The 21140-nt window shown below is 24.2% G+C and overlaps 2 protein-coding genes and 1 pseudogene across 2 annotated transcripts; 2 read left to right on the top strand and 1 right to left on the bottom strand.

The window, feature by feature from the left end:
• Positions 1-214: 214 nt before the first annotated feature.
• Positions 215-7257, top strand: LOC114121802 (uncharacterized; annotated as a pseudogene).
• LOC114121803 (uncharacterized) lies at positions 1170-5360 on the bottom strand. Its single transcript, XM_027984275.2, has 4 exons — positions 5246-5360; positions 4757-4888; positions 4501-4691; positions 1170-1812 (listed from the first exon to the last, which is right to left on the bottom strand). The coding sequence occupies exons 1-4, from the start codon at positions 5298-5300 to the stop codon at positions 1399-1401; spliced, it is 792 nt and encodes a 263-aa protein (XP_027840076.2). The 5' UTR covers positions 5301-5360; the 3' UTR covers positions 1170-1398.
• A 4963-nt stretch (positions 7258-12220) lies between the features above and the next one.
• On the top strand, positions 12221-20097 carry LOC114121830 (uncharacterized). The gene is made up of 3 exons (XM_027984309.2): positions 12221-12407; positions 16868-17033; positions 19535-20097. The coding sequence occupies exons 2-3, from the start codon at positions 16893-16895 to the stop codon at positions 19772-19774; spliced, it is 381 nt and encodes a 126-aa protein (XP_027840110.1). The 5' UTR covers positions 12221-12407; positions 16868-16892; the 3' UTR covers positions 19775-20097.
• The last annotated feature ends 1043 nt before the right edge of the window (positions 20098-21140 follow it).

Below are 21140 nucleotides of genomic sequence, written 5' to 3'. Positions count from 1 at the left end.
ACATATTTCTTCGTACCTACGTTCTAATTGAAAATTATTAATATGCAAGCATTGCACGATGTATAATAGAGGCTGCACATATTGTTTTTGTTTATTACCGGAGTAGTTTATTTTATATTTTTAGAAATGTCATATATTTTGTTATGTATAAATTAAAAATTATTATATTATTTCAAGAAATCGTGCATTGAAAGTTTATAGTAACGTTACTCATTGAATAAGTAATTAATCACGTAAAATAATATTTGAGTGTCCATTAACGATGTTAGTGTAGTGTGATCTACACGTTTCTCCTTAAAACCGGACTAGTGTAAAAAACGACAATATAGTACCGATATTTGGATCACGAACTGTATGATGAGCGATGGTTTGCATAACAAAAGAAGTTTTTATTTTATATGGTTTTTCTAAATATTGTTTCAATATGATTTCTATAAAAAGTGGTTTGCACAGCGAGTTCGGTTTCAGAGAAGTTCCTACAGCTATTCTGTTAAGAACAATAAGGATTGTATGCTGTATGCATATGGTTTTGGATTTAACACTATGATTTTTCTCAAAATAAGTGAGTTACATATTTTGATATTATTATTATTAATTTAAATATAGTACGTGACACTTATTTTAATTTTTGAAATGAGCATAAGACATCATAATTAGTTATACAATTATGTATTTAATTTATTTGCTTATTATTATTTTGTACAGTAATGAAATGTAATATAATAGTTGTTACAAATGTTTCATTTTTTCCTATTTGCAGTAATTAAATATTTAACACATATAAGAAAGCTCATATTATAATAATCTTGTTAATCAATTTTTTAATAGAAAATTAAAATTGTAATACATATATTCAATTAGGTAGGTATTTTTTAAAATACTATAATATAATTTATCGTTAGCATATTTTTTAAATTTTAAAACCAATCGATATTGTCAAGGTCTATGTAAATGATCTTCTTATATTTTTAAATTTTTTTATTAAAATTGAAAGCCTATTAATACTTTATCCTACCAGAAATAATTGTTCACAATATATTATTTTAATTTTATTACTTTAGATTATGATTTTACTCAAAAATAATTAAATAATAATTATATACTTATATTTGTTTTTTAAATAAAACCAATAATTTTGTAAACAGATACAATGTTGTTTTTACTTTGTTTGTCTTTTATTATTTTAAATTCAATTTAAGAGGATTCTTCATCTTGGATCTATCCTTATAATATTTAACCTCCATAAAATGTTTAAAGCATCTTGTTTTTGTTTACTACGTTTTTTCTGATTAAGTCATTAAATTCAATTAATGTTGATCAATGTTTTTATTTTTAAGTACAAAATTTAAAATATTTGTTTTCTCATTTAACATTTAAAATTATTTTTGATATTTTCTTTTAGAATGGTTCCGATTCTGAAACTTTTTCTACCTCAGAAACAGATAATAAGTTTAGTTTTTCTAACAATAATTTTTCTTCTAATTTCTTTTTCTCTAAATCGATTTTTTTTTTATACTGATGTACAAATGATTGTTTCATCGTTTCGTATTTTGTATTATGTTTTTTTTCCATGTCAGCTAGTCTTTTTTCGAAATTCAAACGATAAAACAAAATCAGTCGTCGATAGTAGTCTTTGAAATCCGCTAGATTTTGTTCTTTAAAATATCCGAATTCCTGTTTTATAAAATTTTCCCTTAATTTTAATGATTTTTCAATACTTCTAAACATCTTATTCTTAGCATCGATTTTATATTCTTCTTGTTTTACCTCACATTTATTAGTTAAGTCCTTTGTAATAGCCGATATAGCTTCCTATAAATACTTCTAAATATGATTAATACAGTTTAAATATGCTAATAATTTATTATGAACTATATATCAATAAGCTTTTCACTTTTTTTTCTTAAAAAAAAAAAAGAATACAGTTTTAGAAAATAAATTCTGGTATAATTTTTATATGATACTGGGAGGCTAGTATAAAGTTGTTATATTTAATTATAATTATTAAAAAAATACAATAGTTAAATAAGATATAAATAATTACTAAAATAATAAGTAAAATGGCCAATATTAATAATATATTATATAACTATATCTATATTTATGTAGAGTAAAGTTAATATTTAATGAGTGCCAGATTTTAGGTAGTTAACACTGAATACCGATTACTGATCACAATTGAACAACTGACCATACGACAATCGTCAGCAATATTATTAAGTAAAATATTATTCTACTGATTATTTTCATAAACATACTAATGTAATGGGTGATTTTTATTTGTGTTAAAACAGTAAAATATATTATAACCCTTTATGTATTTAGTATATTATTTAAATTGATCATTAGTTCGAATTGTTATTGTTTTGCTCTATTATAATAGGAATGGTTCAAAGAAAATAATAATTATTCAGTAGATTTATATGAAACTAAATAATAAATTTACGTGAAATAGGTACAGATAATATTATAAGTATACGTATAAAAGCACACACAAGTGCACTGTGTTAAACGTGCTTTAACATACCTTTATTTTTAGTAGGTATTGCCGTTAGTATTCACATTATATTATATCGATCTTTTTTTTCAAAATTAAATTAAATGAATAATAATTAACGAAGTTCTGAATCGATATTGTTTTGGTATCTTTAAATACAACTGTTATTAATTAATAAAATATCATCTGTTATATAACGTTATAAAAAATACCATAAATATATTATATACAATAAAATAATATAAGTAAAAGTTGTAAAAGAATAAGTAGAAGATTAAGTGAAGAAATTGTCGAGTTACACCATTTCAAAGTTTAAAAAGCATTATTAATGTGTGTTTTTTTATTTTGAAAATCTACATACTTTAATTTATCAGTATAATTAAAAATTAATAATTAACAAATATATACATATTATAGATACCAAATACTAGGTAGTTGATTATTTGGTTGACAAATAATAATTGATCATTGGTTTAAACTAGTTTTGTATGGAATTGATATTTTAATGTTAAAATTAATATTATACCTGAAACAATTTTAATTTATGTTTTTATTTTCTATTTATACGAACTTGTAGATAATATTTATAATGACTTGATTTATATTAGAACCCTGAACTGATGAAGTATTAAGAAAATCTAAATACATTATGTTCGTACATTATACATAGCATACATTTAGTAATAAACAAATATTTAAAATCGAAAAATGTTAAAATAAAGTTGAGTAATTTTAGCAAGATTTTAATTATATATTTGTGATAACTGGAAATTATGTCAATATTATTTATCATTATTTATATATATCTTCATAATATTATGCATGAACTAATACAAATAGAATACGTTATGTAGCGTCATTTTTTTATGTAGGCAGAAAGTAGGTATGTGTAAAAATATTGAAGATAAGCATAAATAATTATAGTAAACTCGTAAATAAAACTATCAATATAATGTATTAATATATTGTATTTTTTTGAAACTATTTTTACTCAATAATTTATTTTAATAATTTGGTACTATATATACTATATAATTCGAAGTTACTTAATGGTCAAAGTTTATTAAAGGAGCGTCTTAAGTCTTAGTGAATAATGAAAAAATAATTTTACCTACTAAAGTTGTGAATATATTTTGATATTACTAATAGTTTTGAAAATGTTTACTGAAATAGATAAAAAAAAAAAATTGACATTTAAACGAGTTAATATGGGTAATATGTTATTATGTATGATGTACAAATGTAATGTTAAATTGTTCGAGCTTATGAATTAAAAAATATGTACCTATATTGTTATTTATTAACTTGGTTGATGTTATATTAAGTTAAAATATGAGAATATTTGTTTTAAAAACATAATAATTGTGATTAATGTACAATAATAAATAATAATAATCTAAAAAAGAAAGTTCAAAACTAATATGTCCCTACCTACTATATTATTTTTAGTATTATTATAGTCAGTTTATAATATATTATTTAGATATCTATAAGTATTAAAGTTACCACTATATAATATATTATATGTAATACATATAATATATATATATATTATATATGTACATTATTTTGTTGAAACTAGTTATTTTATCAAAGCAACTTTCAATATGAAATAAACGTTTGTGTGTTGTGTCGAAACAACACGCATAAACTAATAAATTAAAAATATGTTACACCTTACATAATAAACGAGTAGTTAAAACAAAATATTAACAATCAATAAACAGCAAAAACAGCAAAAAATCATTTAAAGTGTTTTAAATAAATTTAAGAATTTATCATAAACTTAAGTTTTAAAATTTTTCCATTTAAATTATATTTCAATGCTTTTTAAATCGAACATTTAATTTGAAAATTATTCCAATCATAAACAAATATTTATCAACAATTTATAATTATTAATAGTTATATATTCTTGCGTTATACTTCAATGTAGGTATTGAATATACATCTCACTGAAATAAATACATATTTTTTTAGAATATATTTATTTCCATACTTACGTTAAACTTATTCATATGATCTTTGGTAACCTCTAACAGTTTCTTATTGTATTCAGATCGTATAAACTCTGTATCTTTCTCGAGTTGGTAATTAATTTTTTCCATTATAATATCTGTTTTCCGCTTAAATATTTGGTTAAATTGTTGATGTTTGGGTTCAAAATACTTGTCTTCCAGTACTGAACCCATTTCTAAAAGCTTGATATTATTACGATTTAATCTTACTTAATATCTATCACATATTTGACGAAATCACCTAAAATATATTTGTGCGTATTTGCTTGAATCTGCTGTGTGTGTCTTACAGGACCAAGTTTATTATCAATTGCTATCCGGACTTTTTTTTTTTCATTGATTTGTTTTTTCGACTTTAATTGGATAGGGTTATCTTTAAAATAATATCATAATATCATTATAATTAGTAACGCGTAAAATTACTTAAATATGTATAAAATAAAATAAAAATATATCAGTACTTTTTCTTAGTTAAGTAGATAGATAATTAAATTCTGATAAACTAGATACCTACATAAAATATATAATTAATAATTAAATTTGTTGAATTAAAAAAAAAATCTCAGTGATGAATTTATATTCATTTTGCTTATTTTCATGATCAAATCAGTATTAAATGTTTAAAAAAACAATGTTATGTATAAATAAAAATATTTGTAAAAAGTGGTAACTTTTGTGTTCATAATTTAACATGAATTTTATACTATATAAACTAAGTAGTAGTAAATACCAATAATTTGAGTGCATAGAATAAATCCATTTTTTTTCTTTTGAATATTACTCATTTCTTAAAAGTAGTATATTAGCTTAGAATATTAAACTAAATAATTTTAAATCGAATGTTAATAAACAATAATAACTTATAAAAATATAACTAAGCAACTATCATTATATATTAAAATTTGAAAGTAAATAATAAAATCTACTTTTATGTAATCGTATACTATAATTATGTATTTATGATAACTGGAAATTTTAAATTTTGATAAATTTATTAACTATAAAACTGTATACAAATTTGAAATTACGTATAACTTTTATAGTACCTATAGATATAGTTTATTTAAAGATTTATTTAATTGGTAGGTACACTAAAAATACAGGTATATAATTATTATAGTATTGGTAGATATTATAGTGTAATAGTTATAATTTTCCAGAATTTTTATTTATCGTATGAATGCACGTGAACACGTCTCAGAAATATAGTTTTCATATATTATTTATATACAGTCGAGTCTCGATAACTCGAATTTCTTTTGGTCCCTATGGAATTCTTATACACTAAATGCAATATTTGTAACTTGAAAAATACATAAGTCGGATTAACTTTTACTTCTCTTGAAATTCGAGTTATCGAGACCCGACTGTACTAGATGTACACATATATTCATTGAGGACACTAATGCTTAATAATTCGAGGCAAAAATATATGTATATATTTTGTATTATTTTATTTATAATAACTAGGTATACCTACTACACTAATATAACTCTGTGACAGTATAGTAATTATAATAATACATACCTAATTATATAAAATAAAATAAATTGACTAACTTGAACTCCCAATTAAAGGTAACTAAATAAATGTTCATATGCGTCAGATAGATAATAGGATAAAATATTATACTTGAAAGCGATCAGTAATAATTACAATTACTCACGTGCATAATTTAAGAATTTTTTCGCGTGTTAATAACAATATTATAGTCTGTGTTTTAGCGATATTCAGTGCCACGGTTATCACATTGGCAACAGCGTGGTCCAGTCAATTTCCACAATTTTACCACACATTTCCTTCACCGATGCGTTCACCAATGGCATTTAGACCGTTTTTTCAAGAACCGTTGATGCCACAACGTTATTTTATGCAACAGCCGCAGTTTCGACAACCACTGGAAGTATACCAACCTCCAACTCCACCACCGACCGTGATGAGGCAAAATTTGCTACCTTCGCGCGTTTTACCTACTGCGTTGGAGCCACACCAAAGGACGGCAACCGATATTCATCATCACGTATATTATTATTATTTTTATTTGCCGGCTAAAGGCGAAACACCGGTGACCGGCCGAAGCGGTGATGATGGTGGTCAAGTAGCACGACAGCCATGCAACGATTGGCATCCCGTCACGACCACCGGATGTCCTCCGGTATACCTTCCACCTCCACCATCGTCAACACCGCCGACAACTCAAACTCCAACTCCGACCACATCAGTGTCTCCGCCTTCGCAAGGTCCCTGTGACGACGATACGGTGGTCGTGGACAATGTGGACTATTATCCTTTCGGTAGAACTGCGCCAATAGTGGTAGCGACAGAAAACGTCGTTAGAGATAGGTCAGAGAATAAAAATCGAGATAGCGTGCAGGAACAAAATCACATGCATAAAATTCAACCTAATTTCATCTTGGCCAACTATTTGCTGCCACCAGATAAATGAACCATGTCAGTATTGGAATATCATAAAATTATACGACTTACGTACAATAATAATAATCATTATTTTTGTACACGATATCGTTTTATGTTGATTATTATTACTATCGTATTGTGTAACAGTTAATTCCGTTAGATTTTAACCCAGAATTTTATTTATATAAAATTAATATTATAGTTACTACTATCTAATGAAGAACACAGTAATCACTATACGACTATGAACTATTATTATCATTGCCGTCGTTAACAATGTGTTAAGCGTTTGTTGTTTTTAGAAATACATTATATTTATAATACTGAGTATTTTTTATTCATGAACGATGATAACTATTATTTAGTATTTCGTTTTTAGTTCTTAAGCACTGTCTTAAACTTAAACCTATAACATTTGACTTGATATAAAAAATATTATGGCTTCTATTTCTATAAAATATCATTATACAATCAATAATATGATCAATGATTATTATGTAATGTAATAATAATTATATTAGTAGCTTAATATTTCCTTGGTTCAACAATGCTCAATTTATTAGACTACTTTAAATGTTAAACCCTGTGCCCATGTTAAACTCGATTTAATAATAATTAAATTGGTTTTATTTACTACAAAAATTATAAACATTTGGTGCAATTGTTCGTGTATTGAACAATTTTTTACATGTTTTATAATAAATACATTATAAGTGAAGTATTGAACTTACCTAATGCAATTTTTTAGGAACAAAAAAGTACATAGGTTCACTAAATATTAAATTCCAATTGTCTAAAAGTATACATAACAAATAACAAATATAACAAATTATATAGTAGGTACCTACTTATTACACTTTCGTCATTTTAATAAGAAATAATGTAATAGTTCTTCATAAGTTGGTATTTGGTTTCAAACTTATTTGTGAATGTGTTTTGAGATAATTTGCTTTATCCACCATTTATATAATTATCACTGAAGGCTGCAGTATGCAGTATAATAAAAATAATTTTTTTTAGAACATTGTTGTATTTGTGCAAGTTGGAAATCCTAGTAAAATGTGTGATTTTTTGTTGTGCCTAATTAAAATAATATACATATACTACATAATGATAAATAACAACTTTTTTTGTCATTATCTATGGAAAAATCTGTATGGAATCAGCATAAACAATGTAATAATCTATATTATGTAAAAGAACAATATTTATTTTACATAAGTATAAATTATAAGTTTCAAAATTTATAAAAAGTAATAATGTACAAGACTTTTCTTTATTATAAACATAATAATAAGTAAGAACTACATTCTAGCCAGTTTGTAATATCTATATTTAATTTTGAAAGAAAATATTTTCTAATTATAATTTTCTCAAAAACGTTTACTTGTAGACATGTAATGGTGTTTTGTAATCCAGAGGGCGTTGAGCCGCGTAGTCACGAATTCGTACGATAATTAAATCACTAACAAAACGTCATCATGTATAGTTAAATGACCTTAAAATTCACAAAAACTGGTGTTGAATCATCGTATATTTTTTGGCCGACTACCAAAATAACAAGATGAAAGTGAAATGATTCAAAGGAAAGTGACACAATTAAGTATGGTGAAATAAAAACAAAATGAATACATTTACGACAGGTTGTATAAGAAAAAAACAATAATAATCATAGGTATATAAATATTAAATACAGATTATGTCAAATATGACATAACTTAACTGTTATAAATCGAAATGATTGTATTTTAGATAATAATTATATATTTTCAAAAGTCAATCAGTTGATATTTAAATACATATTTTTTAAACAATTTATTAATACTAAATAATAAAATTATCGAGTACTTTTAGGTACATACATAATCAAATTATTATACTAACGTTACTGTGTCACTAGTCACAAGATGTAAAAGAGAGGGCAGTATGTATAATATTATAATATATTATAAAAATATTATTTATTATGCAACATGTTTTATTGAACACTTTAAAATATATTTTTATGAATTTTGTTGATGCAGTTAATATGATCAAATAATTCATACATTGTTATTTTTATGGATTGATAATTTAATTTAAATAGTTATTTACAAAATTAAAATCATAAAAAGTAAGGTTTGGGCATTTAAAAAAAATGTTTAATTTTACATTAAATTTTACAACATCTCATATTTTAAATATATATTATTTTTGTGTATACTTGTAATTTATTCATAGATAGTATTAATTGACAATATAATATAAATAACTTGAAATTAAAAAGTGTGTAATAATCTTTTTTTTTCATTTACATTTATTTTTACTTCAAATAAATATAAATAAATAATAGTTTTCTTACTAATCTATTAAAACTAGGTAGGTAATTAGTAATTACAGACATTAAAAAATAATTATTACATTAATCAAAAAGTTACAGAAAAGTTAAATATTTGTATAAATCAAATCTGTTATTGAATTTGATGTGATTGTGTATATTTATTTTTTATATTATATATTTTTTTTTTAAGTAGTTTTTAATGCGTTTTACAGTATATTTTATCGATTTAAATATCTATTCTATTTTGCAACTTATGCACAATTCTGCTTGAACAAAATTGAAAGTTGAAGTACGCATAGAAAGTTCCATTTAGAAATGTAGCAGTTATAACCTATACTCACATGATTTTGTCAGACTCGTTTGTGGTTTTTCTCAACTTTAAACTTTAGACAACTTACTTACAAATGTCAACCTTTTATGCAAACATGCGGTATCGGATTACATTATTACATTTAAACGATAGAATCCACAGCAAAGTTAATTCATTAAACGTATATTATAATATTATTGTTTATTTAACTGTCTAATTTTAAACCAAATCCTCATTTATCATTCATTAGGCGTATTAGTAGCTGCTGTGAAAAGACTATAGTAATTTACAATGAAAATTTCAAGATTTTAATCGTGAAAAATGAACATTTTCAGAAGTGAATAACATTTTATTTTTATTTAAATGAATGTTAAAATGTTAGAGGAGAATGTACTTACATTAAATACTTGTCTATATATTGATTATATTTGTATCGTTATCAGTTAAAATTTCTATTTTATATGCAACATGATTATATGGGTTAAATAATTTCGCCTTTCTACCGTTGGTATTATAATATACGTGATTCAAATACGACAAATATTTTTTCAAATTCAAATAGAAAAAATACCTAAACTAGCTGTCAGTGTTATCACCTTTTTGATTTAATTCAATATTAATACTTAATACCGTTAAATGTAGTATTTTATTGATACTTTGTAATCATCATCTTTATTTATAATATTAATTGGAAATTTTGTTACCTATTTTATTGATTCTGAAAATAATATTTTTCTTTAATAAATAGCGGTTTTGGGTAATATTATATTAACGTGAGAAATATTTATTTTAAAATAGGCTCCAGTTTATGGTATACGTTAAACTGTTATAATAAATAATAATATTATGTCTATAAATGTATTAAAAGTTGTGCAATTAGATCCAAATATCTCAGAGTAAGAATTAAAAAAAACCCCTCATATAATAGCATTATAAAATGTAGAAACATTGTTTTTTTCTCGTTATATCATTGGTGAGATAAGTAAATAAGTTTAATACTGGCGAGTTATATTGGTACTTCAGTTATCATCAAAATATTATCTTTAATGTAAAACTAATAATTACTATGTATAACATGTTGAAAGTATTAAAATATGTTGTTAACTCAATCATGAATAATGAACATAACAACAAAATTTGGATTTAGCTAGTGCATCAACATTCATTACATGTACTTTATAAATAATTTGTTTTCTTATATCACCTTATTATATTATTCCATAATGTTTCTAAAATAGTTACCAATAAATAACTAATATTTAATAACAAATAGAATCGTTTTAAAGAATATTTATTATTTATATGTAACTTTTTAAGTTATAACTAAAATATAAATATTTTAAGCGTCTTATACTACATTTTTACTATAATTTAAATACAATTTATTTATATTACAATTTATATTTATAATAAATGAACAGAAACAAATAACATTAAAATAATTGAAAATTTTTGAATTATAATAATTTTTACGATCGATTTCCACGCATAACAAGACAGCATTTTCAGTAAAACCTGACTTGGCGAAGACTTCTCTCTATAGACAAAACTAATTAATTCCCCTCAAAAGATGAGTTTTTTTAGTAAATTTTGACCTGTCTTTAATAGATCCTTTTTTCTATAGATCTGGATAATAATATTTTTTCCTTGATACCGGACAATAATCTTAGTTCAAACTCAAATAGAATTGCATATTACGTATGAATATATTAGTATACTATGAAACACTCAGCATCGCCGGTCGCAACAACGAGGCACCTGATTATTCACCAAGGCCGAACATATACTCTTATGGTCTTATAGTCCTAATGTCCTATATACTTCTATATCCCCCATGATGATAATGTTCATTGCGTATACCTATATATATATATTATATTTTATTATTTTTTTTTTATAATCTGTATTTGCATAAGTGATACAATAAGTAAATTTTTTAGAATAATATTTATGTATATTTATGATTAATTATATTATATTAATATTAACTATCTATTTATTAGTATTTTTTATAGCGTTTCTATTCTTCTTGATCCTATTGTATTGTGCATATCGTTATTATCGTTATACGATTATACTGAACAAAGTGAATTTTTTGTATTATTCAATTTAGCATGTAAATCAGATGTGTTGTTATAATATATTAATTTATATCTAATGGACATTTTCAATAATCGAAAAATGTAGGTTATATCAAAATTATTATAATATAACCTCCATATTATATTTTATTTGTAGTTTAAAATCGGTTTTTTGTTTATTTATATTTTAGCAAACATAGGTATAAAAAAAAAACAATTTCCTATACATTGATATCTTATAATAAATATATTTTTACAATTATTACTGATTTCAAGGATTTATTGAATAGGTAAACGATTATTTTATTATTTCAAAACTAAAATGCGAATTAATGTATGAATACGCATGAATTTGTGCATAATATTGTATATCTACTATTTATAATAAGGTACTGATCATTAAACTAATACAGTACTATAGTGTTGTAAACACTAATATATAGCAGCATTCGAGGCTTAATTAAATCGGCTAGGTATTGCTTAATACACGATTCAAGTAGTCAGATAAGTACCAATAAGGCGTATTTTTATTAGTAGTGGTTGGTAGGTATTGTGGTGGAAAGTAGGACGAAGGTTCTAGTTGCAGTACGACAGTTTCTGGCAAAACGATTCAAACCTTCAACAGTAAAAGTATTATTTCGTTCTAGTACCCGTAAAGTGCAGTATTCTTACCACCCGGCATCACATTTTCCTAAATTTTCGCCATATTTTTAGCCAGTGATTGACAATCACTAAGTATACCATCGACTTTTAGATACTTAGGTAAGTTGTTTTATTGAGTATTATTATTTTAATCAGTAAGGTTAGGGTATTTTTATGTTTTAAAAATGATTTATGTTAGAATCATAGAACTTATACTATAAGTTATATGGTTAGAATAAGTAGTATGGACTACTCCATGTGTAAACCATGGAGTAATGTCGGTAATTTTATAATATTTAATTTTTACATAATCGTGATACTTAAAAATAATAAGAAACTCACGTTGCTCTTCTTAATAATTAAAAATACAAACAAAAAGCGATAGCTAAACGCAATATTTATGCAACAACACTTTTTTAAAATATTTTACTCTTTTTGAGCTAGGTATCTAGACATAAAATGTTCACCTTTTTTAATTAATATATGTTTATCATATTTTAATTTTTTTAGTAAAATGTTTAACAATTTTATTTAAAGATCCCTTATAAGTTGTTTTTAAAGCAATTAAAAAATATCAAAATTACGTGGGAAATTTTTTAGTATGAACAATGAACATAATGAAGTTCATATTTTGACATTTGATATTATTTAAAAAAATATTAGTCATGGAGAAAAAAAATTACTTATCATTAAGTATATTATTATAATATGCATATAATTTAATTTTTGTAATTTTGTATTCTATTATATGCTACAAATCTATTCAAATGCTTATTCTATCTTACGTTGATACCCATTAACTATTTTAAATTATATTTTATATGAGTATATAATATTATACAAATTAATAATATGTAATAATATTGAGAAAATGTTTTTGGAAAAAAATCAAACTTACCATATTATTAATAGAAAAATTAATTATCATAGTAATATTACTAACATAATATAAAATATCCTTAGAAATGGAGACAGATTCCCTTCTCTATTTAAAATAGTTTTTCTTACAAGAAAAAATTTGTGTACTTATTTGATAATTTATAATTTAATTCAAATGTAATACATATTTTATAGAAACTAACTCAATTAGAAGGTCCCTGAAAAATCACAGAGTAAATTCCTTGATTTCTTAACTTGTGTGTTGCTTATATATAAAGCTAAAGATTAAAAATATAAATAGTACATTTCTAATGTGTAAATTAATTCATAAATAAAATGTATTTATTTTTAAATTAAAAAAAAATAATATACTTTTTTTAGATTTTTATAATAAACTAAAATGGAATTTAAATATTTTAGCCATTTTTTTTTTTTATCTAATTTAACATTGAGTGACTTAAACTATTTCTCATTGTATTTTTTTTTTTTTAGTACTCCTTTTTTTTTTTTTGAAGTAGTTACGTAAAAATACATGTAATGCTGAAATATGCCCATGGGTAATCATTTTTATTAAATAGAAGAATCAAAATCTTTGTATATGGGACTAAAAAACCAGTTGTCTAACAGGAAGCTTAAGATGAACCGATGCATGTCTTTATGAGCAATTACCTACTTTCTTTTTTGGTTTAATTTGATCAGAAAAACATTTTGTGCATTTGTTTACTAATAAATAACTATCATAAATCATTATTCATATGGATTCATTATAATTTATAAATAATTATGTATGCTAAAATAAGTGCAATAAATCATTAATCGATTTATATAATATGATTATTAGAGGAATATTTAACTTTTTTACGGATATAGACATTAGAAATTTGCTACCCTTCTTATAAGTGAGTACTGTTATAGGTATAGCATAATTGATATTATAAACTATTATAAGATTTTTCTATAATCAATGCTAGAACTTAGAAGTTATGTATAACCTTTTTTTTTACTTTATTAAAAACAATTATCATCTATGCAAAAATAAATTCTAATTTGCTTTAAATTAATGTCAAACACAAACATTAAATTACAGAACTTATCTTTATCTTCAAAATAGGTAATTACCACTGTTAATTTACAAATTAAATGGAAGTTTTACATTTGATAATCTTTTATTAACGATGGTATATTAATAAATTGCTCCTACTCTGCCTGTTAGGAAATATCTCTGACCTAAAATAATTAATATTATCTTTATAGGTACCTAAGGTACTACATAATAATTAGTTCAATAAAATTAGTATGCAATTTACTGTAATTAATAATTATTTGTTCCTTTATAATGCAAAATAAAAAAAAATAGAAAGAATTGAAAATTTTAAATGTAACGCAAATCAAACGAGAAATGTTTCTATTGATGTTAAAAATTACAACCCTCAAACTTCTGCATTTTTCAAATCACGAAATTTAATTCTTAAAAAATTTTATTTTGTGATCATTTTAATGTAAAATCAGATAATGGTGAGATAATATTTTTTCTTGCTATTATTAATTCCATAAAGCCCATTCAAAATTCAAGATTAAAACCATTTAATTTAAATTTTAACGTTAAGGTTTTTAATTTTAACTGTATTTTAAATATTTTGTATGCCTATTAATAATATTCAATATGCATAATATATGTGAACATTTAGTTGAAATTGCATAGACATTTAAAATAAAAATGTATTTTTTACATAAGTCATAAATAAGTATGAAATTACTACATAATATTCAGTATAGAATTTATGTAAATATTTAAAGATTTGGATTGTATAAAAGCAAGTGCATAATACGCTAAAAAATAAAGCCCTAATAACATTTATTTTTATTTGTAGGTACGGTTTACAACAACTATAGTATAGGAAATAAGAATCCATAAACATAATACTATAAAGGATAGACATGTAGTAATTATTAGCATATAAAGCTCCCAGTGAACGAATATATAAATGGCAAATAATATTATGCCATGTTCTTTGCGATCTATATTGACATTATGGCTAGTGACTTACATCTACAAAGAATATTATGGCCAAATATAAATAACCTTGTCTTTCTAAACAAGCAACTCACGACACACAGAAAAAAATGTATGCAACATAACAGTAAACAATATTTAATATTACTCAACACAATAATGCTGGCTACAAATTGTGCTCAAAGTCGAGTTGGTTTTTCTGGAACAATCGTTTTATTTCTTAAATAATATCTTAAGTATGTGCCACGAATAACGTAAGTGTACCCATGTATAAGTATTGATCTAAATCACGACCCATATAAATAGTTCACGGTGAGGACGAATAGATAAATGCACGAGTAGACCACAAAACATTCCAGGTTGTTACAAAATAATAATTTTTATTTTACTATAATGATTCCTGGTTCTCCATTCATACTACGTTGTCATCTATAAAAATATTGATTTTTTTTCCTCCGTTTGTTTATAAACTAGGTGACGTATTTTGAACACATGGTTTATATGTGTCAAGTAGAAATGAAAATGTGTGACCTTTTACAAGTCCTTATCATCACATATTTCAACCATTCATGCGTAATACAAGCATGGTTATTTGTAAATTTTAATTTTTATTACTTTAATATTCATAGTATCGTCACTATCATGGTATATTGTAACAATAATAAATCAAAAATAATTATGACTCGATGTTATAACGTAATCGGACTTACCACTAAGGTGTAATGTAGATATTTAAGTTTTAACTACGGGATTATTTTCATATGATAAACAAGCTAATTTTTTAAATAAGTTTTCGATATAAATTAAATACAGTTTTTTATTAATCGGTATACGGTAATTTAAGTTTTTAGTTTATTCAACGAAAAACCAAATGAACAATAATTAATGACAAAAACATTTTTGCTGGTTTGCAGTGGCGCGAAAATGCGGGATTGTAGGAATTTTGAGTATTCGTTGTAGCCGAGGATTAAGATACACAAACCGCCGCTTAAGACTTGATCGGGAACTATGCGGTATTGAGATTAAACCGAAATGTGACTTTATGGGTTATTTATAGTAGGTAATCGGATGTTTTGTTATTATAGTTACTCGGTGCAATAATAGGCACTATTACCGTTGCGATAGTTATGCGAAATAATGGCTCATAAGTAATTTAGTATTTTAGTATTTATCACTATAAAAATTCAAACATAGTGTAAGAACGAGTACCTTAATTAACGAGACATATAATAATTATTTGAATATTGCCGTTTCGGTGTCATCTCTGAGGTGAAAAAATCCAAAGACGCGAGGTCAGTGTTTTTGTTTTTGTAGTAATTTCCTTGTTGAGATTTAACTGTTTGCAGTCCGTTTATATTATTTTTTCATTCAATGATCAGCCTCCTGGAATATTCTCATCAATAGGTAGATATTCTCTGCAGTCAAGAGTACACACACCGGATACTGTATGAAAGGTCACCTCTTTAGATTCTCGCCGCCCAGAGTTCCGGTAAGCCCTCACTCCTCAGTCACAGGAAGTGCGCTGAGAGATTTCCGACTATAAAATAACCCACGGAACGATTAACCCCTTATAATAAATATTAACGTCCGGCCACCGCGATCGTCGTGGTGCTTGGGCAAAAACGACTTAATATTATCATTGAATGTACCTATTCCACGTTTATTTGTATATTTTTCTGATTCGCAGACACTCAAAAACTATACATCGTAACATGTATATCAAACTCTTTTTCTTGGCGTGTACGGTCATGGCGTTCACGTCTGCACGCCCTCAACAATTGCCGTTATCTCTAGTGCCGCCAATCCAACAGGGTTTCGTAGCACCGCCACAAAACAACGCCATAAATCCTTCAGTAAGTCCGCACGATAACTATTTTTACATATAAAGGTTATATAACTAAAGTGTGCCCTGATCACCGTTCGTTTCTCGAATAATGTTGGTCGATTCTCATATTATTAACATGTGCCGTAAATGTACGAACTACGAAGTGTACATCGTTATTCATTACCTACCAGTATTAATATTAAATCATAATTTATTAACCACATAAATTATTTTTACGGGGTTTAAAATGCATTTCGTTTCGTTAAAATAGAAAAAAACAATTTAAAGAAATAATCGATAAAAAGAAAAAGATTTAAAAGTTTTTTTTTGCACTGTAGGTAAATATTATCATAAATTAAAAATTATATCAACAAAATACATACGTGATGAATATGAGTATAGAATTAATATAAAGTTTATAAATATTTAATATACCTACAATACGCGCACTTTTCACAGAAACTGATATTTAGCAATATAAATTCAGATATGAAAATTTGAATCTTGTAAGTGTCTCTTCAAAATTGTTTTATTCGAAACGATGTCTATAAATTAAAATTAATTATGAATATCACTATAGATATTTTAAAAAATAGCACTCAATTCATTTATAATATTTTTTTTCTATTTTTAGTTTTAATTAGAGATATATATATATATATTTTTATAAATAATTATGTTATTAAAAATGATTACATTATATATATTTTTAAGTATTTCAATCACAAATATTATTAATAATATCAAAAAACACAAAGATAACTAAAGTGAATACATTTTGTATTTTATGTTTTCAAATTTATAATCTAATGATCTTAAACAAATTTTTCTTTTCTATAATCAAAAATTTGTTGAACAATATTACTTTTTACTATAATAATTCAATATAGGATTAAAATCAAGTAAGATTTCTATTTATGTTAATTGTTCACCTATTTAATTTTTAGTTCATGGTTGCTTGTCATTATTATATTTTATTATATACTTGAATTTTTATGACCGTGTCAGAGGTTAACGGCGAAAATACGTTAATATGCATAGTTTCCTTGGACTAAAACGAAGAAAATTCAAAAACGTAATTTTAATATTTATATTGGTAAAATAAAAATCGCAAATGAACCGTTAAGTTAAAAAAATACTTTGAACATACGGCTAGGTTATTACATATATTTGATGCCAATTTTTATTTGACTGAAATAATTAGTATATTGCATCACCTATAAATAAATTGTTATATAATATATAATACAATAGAAATAACTTTTAAAAATTAGGTGTGGTGCAAGTTATATATTATAATTCGTTATTGGTAGTGGTGGAGATTACCTACATTGGTTTTTGGACATAACGTAGATTATAATATATTATTTTAATTTTTTTGGTGCAAAAACATACATCCTTTAAAGCATTTAGGTGACACAAATTAATCGAATTAATTAAACCTATATAATATTAGATTTTAAAAACACATTACCCAATTGATGCAAAGCATAATATATAAATATATATATATACATAATGCATAGTATTAACATCATATCAATGAAGTAATCAAAAGACAGTCTTTGATTAAACATGTTTATGTGTTAAATATTTAGTCAATAATTTAAGTTACCTCTTATAGCTTATATTATTATTAAATCGAATTACCTACCATGACTATCAAAATGATTTCGGTGTAGATTTGTTCCAAATAATAAGTAAACCAGAAGTAATTAATATGTATTATTTTATATCCTCAGAGTAAAGAATATCTGAATTGTACTTTTACATGTATCTACTATAATATTGCTTGATAAGAACCTTATTTTTTACTGAGTGGGGAAGTTCTTCATTTTAATGCATGTACAGGCATATACACTTATCAGCACACATTATATCTACGCGTATACACTTTTTAAGTATTCTTGTTACCTCAATAGAACATGTTGCTCAAGGAACACTATTAGTCCTGGCTGTGTAATCTTGCCCAGTTTTAACATCCTTTTAAACAAACGAAATAATTATAATTGTAATATTAATTATTTAGATATTATTTACGTTATATCGTAATATTGTGAAATTATTATGACTAAAGACCGAATTTATATGTATTTTAAATTGTAAAATATGTATGGAAATATACACTCAAAAGCACAAATTATACTTTAATAATTTTTCATAATTTATGAGGTTATGAATTATGACCATTCAATTGATTCATCTAAACGGTGGACAATGTATAGATAATAGTCTCAGGAGAAAAGAAACTTTAATACTGTCTATTCGTAAACTTAAGATAGATGGGATTGAATCCAACCTAATATTTTTTTAGAAATATAAATTAGACCTTTTTAATTTACTAGTTAGTTTAACGCATCCTCTTCATAAGCATAAGTATACTATAAACAGTAAAAAATATAAACTAATTATAATAATAATATCCGATAAAATTCGTATGAATATTATGTTAGACGACATTATTTTTTATAATCTATATAATAATAATACATGAACTTTAAAAACCAAAAATTTTGTATATTCTTTCAGATCAATTCTATCAGCAAGCCAACTAATCCTATTGTGGTGGCCGCGTTCCAGAGAGATGCTTTGTTGCCTCCGCACATGCAAAATGCGTTTTACAAAAACCCGAAAATAGCAGAACATTTGGCCCAAAACAGTTGGTTTGGCCCTGGCGAGCAACATGCTGTTGATAGGGAAACAGAAAAAATCCCTAGAGAGAAAATCTTTCTCATCCTAAAAAACGCAGGACTATTACCCTCTCCTTAATTCAGAATAATAGGATTATCATTAATATTTAATTCAAATTTAATATAACACGTTAGGTTAACTGTAGCTAAATTTTATATTCTTTTCGATCAAACGTTTAGTTTGTTTTTTGTATATTTTTTTCTACTGAACGTTATTTTAAACAATAGTAAATTATGGTGTGTTTTACCTAAACATTTTTTTTTTATTATTATTATTATTTATAGTGTATATTAATTTAATTAAATAACATCGTTTATGCGTGTTTGTATATTGTATTTTGTAAATAGTAAATAATTTTTGTAAAATTATATTATATTTTATCTTTGTTTTTGTAAGTCAAATGTTGTTTTTTTATCAATTCATGTACCAGTCCTTGATAAGTTCTAATTTAAAAAATATTATATTTGAATCAAATTATATTAATTTTAATAACTTATAAATGAAACGTATTAATTTAATTAATTTAAGTATAATATTATTATTAATTATACCTCCAGTGAAAACGACTATTATGATGAAGTAAGTTGCCTATTCAAAACGCCGTATAACCATAATATATAATATTTTTTTAAATTAAAAAAAAAATGTATACAATCATTATTACATATTATGTTATTTGATTTCAATAGTAAAACTGCGATCACACTTAATTATTGATTAATTTCTTGACTATACTACTGTGGATCTGCTTATATTACATTAAATAATTTTATGAAAATAGCTTATTATACATAACAATATTATGATAAATTTATAATATTAGTGAATAAATTTGTATTAGTACCTACCTTTTTCATTATGAACCACCAACATGAAGAAAAATAACTGTTTTACCATTTATTCGCCATGCATCATAGTTCATTGAAAATTACAACAATATATTATTACAAGCAGAAATGGATTTTTGGATGGTATTCATCATTTATATTTTTTCTAGAAAAATTATTACATGTTTATGAGCTACACTCCTATTCGATTATAAATTATATATTTTGATATTATAATACAAACTTTTTAAAATATATTTTGACTTTTTTTGAGTTAATTAAGATTAGAAATTTTAAAATTTTTAGTTTTTTTTTTTTTTATTATTAAAATTGATTCAATTTTTTTTTTAAGCTAAAAACTTTGAAAATATAATACAAAGTTTCCCATAAATTAAATATTCAAAATATATAAGCACAACCTTTTTGTCGACATTAAAAATTTAAATTTTGATATTCGAAATAAATGAAAAATATTAATTTCTCAACTAATGATTAAAGTTATTTTGTTATAATTCAAAAAAATATTAATTTATGGTAGGAATTTTACCATCGTGTAAATATTATTGAATTGGCGACTTACATAACAAGACTACTAAACAACAACGTTTTATTTACCT

This window comes from Aphis gossypii, chromosome 2 (assembly GCF_020184175.1).
Source record: "Aphis gossypii isolate Hap1 chromosome 2, ASM2018417v2, whole genome shotgun sequence".
Lineage (NCBI taxonomy): Eukaryota > Metazoa > Arthropoda > Insecta > Hemiptera > Aphididae > Aphis > Aphis gossypii.
This window is presented reverse-complemented; position numbering and strand designations above follow the sequence as displayed.